Source organism: Actinia tenebrosa, unplaced genomic scaffold (assembly GCF_029948245.1).
Source record: "Actinia tenebrosa isolate PJP-AT-01 unplaced genomic scaffold, QUT_ActTen_1.0 PGA_scaffold5__44_contigs__length_20552954, whole genome shotgun sequence".
Classification (NCBI taxonomy): domain Eukaryota; kingdom Metazoa; phylum Cnidaria; class Anthozoa; order Actiniaria; family Actiniidae; genus Actinia; species Actinia tenebrosa.
In genome coordinates this window covers 4,673,508-4,682,147 of record NW_028292582.1, presented here as the reverse complement: position 1 = coordinate 4,682,147, position 8,640 = coordinate 4,673,508, and the positions used below count along the sequence as shown (strand labels likewise).

Here is an 8,640-nt window from a genome sequence, read left to right as displayed (position 1 = left end):
TACTAAAAATATTCAAGAAATCGCTTTTGAAATATATTTTCTATTCAAAAAAGAAAACAAAAATACTTTGGAGTGAAATTTGGTATTTTTGTATTACTGTCTTGTTGGGAAGTTTTTGGTTATTTCGCAATAGGTTTACCACAGGAAGCCCAAGCAAGATACTCTTGTAAAAAAAAAGCGTGTGCATCGATAATAGCTGCAAATCCCGTACAAAGAAAAAAGACAGCAGCAAGGATACAAAATTTGTACGCTAAATGCAAAAATTACCTAAGAAATTCAAATACTTTTCTTTGTATAAGTTTGCTTGGGCTTCCTGTGGGTAACTAGGAACGCCTGGTAGCTTTTGCATTCCATGTGCAGCGAAGATTCAAAATGGCTTCTGCAAGTAGAAGTAGGCCGAATATTCTCATTACTGGAACACCGGGAACTGGAAAAAGCGTTATTGGTACAGAGCTAGCGAAGCGGACGGGACTGAACTATATCGACATCGGCGAATTAGCGAAGGAGAATGATTTGTATGAAGGATGGGATGACGAGTTGGATTGTCATATTCTGAATGAAGATAAGGTAGCTAAAAATTATTTTATCGTTATCCTGAAACAGACTCTAGGCTGATCTAAACCAGGGTACGGGTAACTCACAGATGGAATTGGAATTTAGCATATTAGGTTTTGTGGAGGGATAACCGCAAAACCCGCAGTAACACCTTGAAATCAAGGGAGACACCTAACAAACTCTGCTCGTATACATGTGATGGCGAGTCCAGGAATCCATTCCAACACCCCAGAGGTGCACTACTGTTACGACAACATTGACTCCCTAAAGTAGTGACAAAATTGTCCTCGTTCTATACATTCTGCCTTGTTAAGATATTTCTCTGTCCTACAGGAAACTTAATTATATTTTGGAGGATAATTTTACTTAATTATAAAATCAGAATAAGCTAATTAAGAGCGTATGTCTGTAAGCGTCGAGAATCTTAAATCAGTTTCAAAAAATCGAATTTCTTTTTATTGTACCAAAACAACCCTTTGGGTAAGTTGTTTTAGGAAATAATATCAAAATGTCCCAGCGCGCTTTTATTTTTGAGAAAATTGCAAAAGTTTGAAAAATCGATTAAAATGGGTAATTTTCCTAATTAATATGCAAAAATCGATGGCCATCTTTAAAGAGCTCTCAATAGATCATAAAGAATCCAAATGAATTCATATTTCCCAGGTAGTTAGATCAACTCTATATCTTTAAGAATGGTTCAAGAATTTGTAATAAATTGCTTTTTAAATACGAGAAGTCGGCCTTCTAAAACATGTTGTGTTTTTATGATCGAGCGGCAGTCAAATTATAGGTGAAATTCAGCCTCCAATATCGCTGCTGGTACCTAATAAATCGAAAGAACACTTGCACAGCACGAAAGTACACATATTCTAGTTTACTTGTGCCAAGTTTTAGCTCCGACTATTAAAATGCCACCGCGTGAAGGAATTTCAACTTGTAGCGTTCAAACACGCTATACGGCTGATCAATTACACGGGTTGTTTATCAATATAACACTAAATCGACTCAATATTTCTCTTTTTTAAAATTTTTGTATTAAGATGGTTTGCCAAGAGTATAAAAAGCATAACTAGAGAGTAAATACTCTTCAATCAAGTGGTCCTCTGTGTTAATCCACGATAATCGAGCACAGCTTGAGCTTAAAACCATGTCACACAATCTGGGGTCAGGACAAATGCACCCCGTTGTCGGTGGCTTTAGCTAGATTTCTTCTCCAATGCAAAAGATTTATCTCCTACTCTGAGATACCAAATGCTCTATGAACTTAGCCGGTTTTTAAACTATTGAAACGGTTTTTGATGAATTATTACCATGACTGTCTTGAGACTTGCATGTAAACATTTAACGTCCTAGCGAGCTGTCAATGGCACTCTAAATAAACACATGAATTCTACCAAATCCCCCGGGGGGGGGGGGGTACTTTGCCAGAATTTGGGTAGGGGTGTTCCCCTGGGATTCTGAAAGGAGTACCCTGTTTATGACAAAAAAACTCAAATTTGTAGACCCTGTTTATGACAAAAGATATAATTTATTGCACTGAGTTCCTGTTTCAATTATCATGTCCTCTCGCGTATCGTTTTTTTACGAACTCAAATTTGTAGACCCTGTTTATGACAAAAGATATAATTTACTGCACTGAGTTCCTGTTTCAATTATCATGTCATCTCGCGTATCGTTTTTTTACGGCCATAATAACCAGTTTCGGTCAATACGAAAGTAGAAACCCTGAATATGACAGGAAGCTCAGGGAGAACTTGGAACTTAAATGAAATTGCATACCCTGCTTATGACAAGAAGATCGAAAAACCATACCCGGATCATTATCGTAACTTACCAGTTACCAAACCACCAAACTTTGATTACTTGGTCTGAACAGATATTGCAAGTTTCTTTAACTCCATATATCATTAAGCATTTTCCCTGTTTTAACGGATGGCAAGACTGTGGAGTGACAATCGGAGCATGCTTTGTCACTACAAGTTGAATTAATTTTCCCAAAAAAGTTAATCATTATCTATTTGAAAACTTTAGTCAAGCCCATCCATTATTTTCCTTAAAATGTTGAGACTTCGTTAATGATTTTTTACTATTCCAATTAGAATTGCAATACTAGCCTTTTTGTGATTGAGCAATTATTCAAGGACTCTTTTTTATTTAAAACAACTCTCTTTTATCTAATAACTTGAAATACCACTCGAGAGCTGGAGGACACTACATGATGAATATGGCTCTTTTCGTATTCTTTAGCTTTAGGAGTGTTTTAAAAGAAATCTAAGCCTGTTATTTGATTTACATATTACATTTTGACGAGCAAAGAAGTATAATATTTTTGAATTATTTTGTACAAAAGTGGAAATTGACGTCATTTATTCATTCGTTCATTATTTTTTCTTTCATTCTTTCTTTCCAGTCTTTCCGGTTGTTTTTTCTTTCTTTATCTCTTTCTTTCTCTCTTTCTTTTTCTTTTTCTCTTCTCTTCTCTTCTCTTCTCTTCTCTTCTCTTCTTTTTATATTGAACAACGACAATTAGAGTGCTGGATCTAGAACATCTACAAACTTGGCTCCAAGTTGCTTAAGAGCCTTACAAGAATACATGGATGTGTTTGACTGTAAGCTATGATGAAACTCATTGTTGACAGGTACAATTATTAAACACGTCTTTCAGTAGTTCCAAATAAGGGGCTTTGCGACGAATCGGAGGTTTAGGGACTTGAAGGCCAAGATTTTCACATATGAGCTGCAACATTCCAACTTTTAGATTTTTTTAAGGTATTATCTTCAGTCATGGCACAAACGTTCTAATGATCGAAGACAATAGGATGCTGCAGATGGATGGATTCTATTGCTTTATCTGTGGCAGCTGCAAAACGCTCTTCCTCCTCGACAGCATGAAGGTCAAGCTCTGATGGTGTTTGCTTTCGGATCTTGGCCACAAGGCGTGAAAAATAGGAGGCGATTTGCTGAGTACTCAAAAACTCTGGAACTTCGAAGAGTCTCTCTCCATCTTGACCACGCGCACGCCTCATCTCCACAGCAACAGCTTCAGCATTAGCTTTCCTCCCAGTCGACAGACCAATTTGGAATTTTGCGGAAAGATACGATTTTTGGTTTTTGTTAAAGCGGTACGCCTTTTTCGTTGCTCTGAGAGCCCAGGCTTGACTAACAGGGGTGACGCTTGTTTTCCCCCCTTGAACTGGAGCTGCTTGGAGAGTTGGTATTACTCTAACACCCTCTTCTAGCTCGCACTTGTATCCCATCTTTGCGAGATCCATAAGGGAGTGCTTCTCGAGGGCCCTAGTACATTTTTCGGAAGTCAGAACGTTTCTAAATTCCCGACCTTTTGAAAAACACGAATGCAACCATCATGTGGGCAAGAGAAGAGTGCTTGGGAGGTATAGTCTGTGCTCATATCTTTCGGCTCAACATTCTGCTCAGCGGGTTCGGTTAGCGTCTCCGATTGGGTCTTGCGAGTGGCTTGGGGAGTAAAATATTTGAATTCTCCTGGTGAGAAAGACGAGCTAAGCCATTTATGATTGGCCTCCGAAAGAAAAGGGTAAAAAATTAAGTGGCAGAAAATGGCAAGAAATCTAACTCAGTAATCCATTTACCTGTAGTCGAGGGCTTTTCAATTCTGAGGACTTTCCCAGTGCCTATGCCATAAGCACGCCATACTTTAATTTTCTCTCCCGACACAAACTCAAAATTGTTAAGCTTACTTATGCTTGGGATCTTTTGTGTGGTCTCTTGAGAGTTAGCAATGGATTGCAGTGAAACGACTCGAACACCCTTTACTCCCCCATTGGAAAGGATGGCACTCTCTTGTTGTTTGGCGGTAACAACATCATTTCCCTCATTAATATACATGCGATGTGTGATTTGCATGTTGCTGCCAACCTATCTGCCGCTCCTTTACCTCCCTGAGGATCACTGAAATCAAGACGGGCTATTTTTACTCCAGTAGATCGTGATATTTCTGGACATGAAAGGATCGTTGTGGCCGAATGATAACACCCAGCGTTGTCTTGACGGAGGTATGCCTTACTGATTTCAGGGTGTTCTTGCTTCAAGGTTCGAAGCACATCCTGCATTATAGAAACAACAGCTGGGCTATCTTGGCTGCACGATTGAATCACATGAACGAATCCCTGCCACTGTAGCTTGTCATCAAGTCGCCGGTACACAACAGAGATGTGCCAAGAGATACCACGCTTACCGGTAAAAGGCAGGCAACGATGAAAAATTAATAAAACGCAGACTATATTACCTGCACGAGCCAACAATAACATCATTTCATTATGCAGGGACGAATCTTCACTAATGCCAAATATTTCCAGATGCCTGGAAATGTCTTTTTGACAGCCAGATATAGCAACAGAGTGCACTTGATCTGGATAATCTGTACTGGTCCCGCAAGGACTATATCCAATAAGAGCCGAAAATCCACAGAGCGCCATCGTACCTAAACAACCCAAAAGCGGGCTTACCAAGCTAATATTAGCGCGTTGTATTAAACGCTTATAGATAACGATTAATTTTTTTGGGAAAATTAATTCAACTTGTAGTGACAAAGCATGCTCCGATTGTCACTCCACAGTCTTGCCATCCGTTAAAACAGGGAAAATGCTTAATGATATATGGAGTTAAAGAAACTTGCAATATCTGTTCAGACCAAGTAATCAAAGTTTGGTGGTTTGGTAACTGGTAAGTTACGATAATGATCCGGGTATGGTTTTTCGATCTTCTTGTCATAAGCAGGGTATGCAATTTCATTTAAGTTCCAAGTTCTCCCTGAGCTTCCTGTCATATTCAGGGTTTCTACTTTCGTATTGACCGAAACTGGTTATTATGGCCGTAAAAAAACGATACGCGAGATGACATGATAATTGAAACAGGAACTCAGTGCAATAAATTATATCTTTTGTCATAAACAGGGTCTACAAATTTGAGTTTTTTTGTCATAAACAGGGTACTCCTTTCAGAATCCCAGGGGAACACCCCTACCCAAATTCTGGCAAAGTACCCCCCCCCCCGGGGGATTTGGTAGAATTCATGTGTTTATTTAGAGTGCCATTGACAGCTCGCTAGGACGTTAAATGTTTACATGCAAGTCTCAAGACAGTCATGGTAATAATTCATCAAAAACTGTTTCAATAGTTTAAAAACCGGCTAAGTTCATAGAGCATTTGGTATCTCAGAGTAGGAGATAAATCTTTTGCATTGGAGAAGAAATCTAGCTAAAGCCACCGACAACGGGGTGCATTTGTCCTGACCCCAGATTGTGTGACATGGTTTTAAGCTCAAGCTGTGCTCGATTATCGTGGATTAACACAGAGGACCACTTGATTGAAGAGTATTTACTCTCTAGTTATGCTTTTTATACTCTTGGCAAACCATCTTAATACAAAAATTTTAAAAAAGAGAAATATTGAGTCGATTTAGTGTTATATTGATAAACAACCCGTGTAATTGATCAGCCGTATAGCGTGTTTGAACGCTACAAGTTGAAATTCCTTCACGCGGTGGCATTTTAATAGTCGGAGCTAAAACTTGGCACAAGTAAACTAGAATATGTGTACTTTCGTGCTGTGCAAGTGTTCTTTCGATTTATTAGGTACCAGCAGCGATATTGGAGGCTGAATTTCACCTATAATTTGACTGCCGCTCAATCATAAAAACACAACATGTTTTAGAAGGCCGATTTCTCGTATTTAAAAAGCAATTTATCACAAATTCTTGAACCATTCTTAAAGATATAGAGTTGATCTAACTACCTGGGAAATATGAATTCATTTGGATTCTTTATGATCTATTGAGAGCTCTTTAAAGATGGCCATCGATTTTTGCATATTAATTAGGAAAATTACCCATTTTAATCGATTTTTCAAACTTTTGCAATTTTCTCAAAAATAAAAGCGCGCTGGGACATTTTGATATTATTTCCTAAAACAACTTACCCAAAGGGTTGTTTTGGTACAATAAAAAGAAATTCGATTTTTTGAAACTGATTTAAGATTCTCGACGCTTACAGACATACGCTCTTAACAACATTATGTCTTGGTGCGTAATTCGATCCTTCTGTTATCAAAGTTCTAGTTTTCAAACATTATTCTATTTTTTAGGTTATAGACGAGTTAGAGGACCAGATGAGTGATGGAGGAAACATTATTGATTATCATGGTTGTGAATTCTTCCCTGAACGATGGTTTGATATAGTATTTGTACTCAGAACAGACAACACAATATTGTACGACAGACTAGAACAAAGGTATTGTTATTGCTCATATGGGATACCTGTGGTAGACTACATAACCCTACCCTTACACCCCCATCCCCCCCAAAAAGTTTAAAGATTCAAGCAGTTGAATGCAGAGGTCAATGTCTTTGTTGTCATAGAAATTGGGTGTACACTGGAATAGTTCTACCATGGGTGTAATTTTCCCATTTCAGACCACATGTCATTCATTCCCTAGAGTATTATTTCTTTGTTAAATGGTTGCACATGAGAAGACACACAATGATGCAAACCTCAAACAAAGAATCTTATTGGCATGGGAATGACACATAGTCTGAAATGGGAAAACATTACTCCCAAGGTAAAGAGGTATATATAAAAAAATGCATTAATCCATTTAGGGAGGGGAGGGAGGGTGATTTGTCCCAATTCAATGAAAAATCAAGAAAATGCCTGTAAAAAAATTTTTCAAATCGACTGGAAAATTTAAAAAAATCTTTAAGATCAAATTTAATCTTTTGTCTATCTTGCAGAGGATATGCAGGAAAAAAGTTATCCAATAACATTGACTGTGAAATTTTTCAAACCATTCTGGAAGAAGCGAGAGAAAGCTACAGCAAGGAAATTGTTCATGAACTTCCAAGTAATACTCCAGAGGATATGGAACGCAATCTTGAACAAATACAGCTGTGGTTGCAACAGTGGAGAAGCTAACTGTTTGAAACTGAGGTTTGAAAAAGACTGCTGAATTTGTCCAGACCTGTAAAGTATTGGTACCACAGAGGTGTATAGATGGCACAGTGGGGTTGACAGATCATGACATTCTCTTTTCCTCCTGATGACTTTCTCCTTCAGTGTTCTTACAATAGAGTACCGAAGTGTGACGTCATGGAAAACCAAATTTTGCTTTTGATGATTTTTGATCCTCGATTTCAAGAGAACATCAAGGAAGACGTTAACAAGCCAAATTTCAAGAATATAGGTTAAAAAGCCACCTAGATATGGCAGTTTGAATATATAATTTCCCCATACAAATCACTCTATTTCAGCAATGATCCAGGGTTAAAATACAGTGATTTGTATGGAGAAATTATATAATTATTCAAATGACTATATCTTCGTCAAATTTGCTTGTGAACATCTTTCTTGATGTCCTATCAAAATCCAGGATCAACATTATATGATACAGTGAAAATAATATTTTGTGATGTCATCACTTCAGTACTCTATTACATTATGAATGTATAGTCAGATACCAAGAGGTAAGGTACTCAGGTGAAGCTGCAAGGGAGGGTACCCACCCCTTCTGACCATGTACTAGAACTTTAAAGTACCACAGATAAACAAAAAAATTATAAGTTTATAAAACTATTATGTTGGTTAGTTTGTTTTTGTTATTGCAAGATGTTTCCACAGCCCTTCTGACTGTGCTAGAACTTTGAAGCACTACAAATAAACAAAAAAGTTATAAATTTATAAAACTGTTATGTTGGTTAGTTTGGTTTGATTATTGCAACATGTTTATGTTCAAGTGGTAATGTTGGTTCTGCTTATTCCTGTACATTTAATATTGTCTCAAAATTTTGTGGAAAGCATTTTATTTGCTAGAATGATTTCACTTGGCTTATGAAACAAAGTTGTATAATAGGTTTGCATGATGGCATCATTGACCTCTACCACCAGAATCCAACTTTCTTTTGTCAAGTTACTTAGCACCAATCAAGTTACTATTCTTATGAGGGAATACAAATTTAAATAAGAAAGAAAATTTGCAAAAATGATGTTTATGGTAGTGCAAGTCAAATGACACCATCATGCAAGCCTACTACTTTGTATCAAGCCAAGTAAAATCA

The 8,640-nt window shown here is 37.5% G+C and overlaps 1 protein-coding gene across 1 annotated transcript; it reads left to right on the top strand.

The window, feature by feature from the left end:
- The first annotated feature begins 78 nt into the window (after positions 1-78).
- On the top strand, positions 79-8,268 carry LOC116303641 (adenylate kinase isoenzyme 6). Its single transcript, XM_089037503.1, has 3 exons — positions 79-567; positions 6,675-6,820; positions 7,321-8,268. Exons 1-3 carry the CDS (start codon positions 373-375, stop codon positions 7,499-7,501), a joined length of 522 nt encoding a protein of 173 aa, XP_088893629.1. The 5' UTR covers positions 79-372; the 3' UTR covers positions 7,502-8,268.
- The last annotated feature ends 372 nt before the right edge of the window (positions 8,269-8,640 follow it).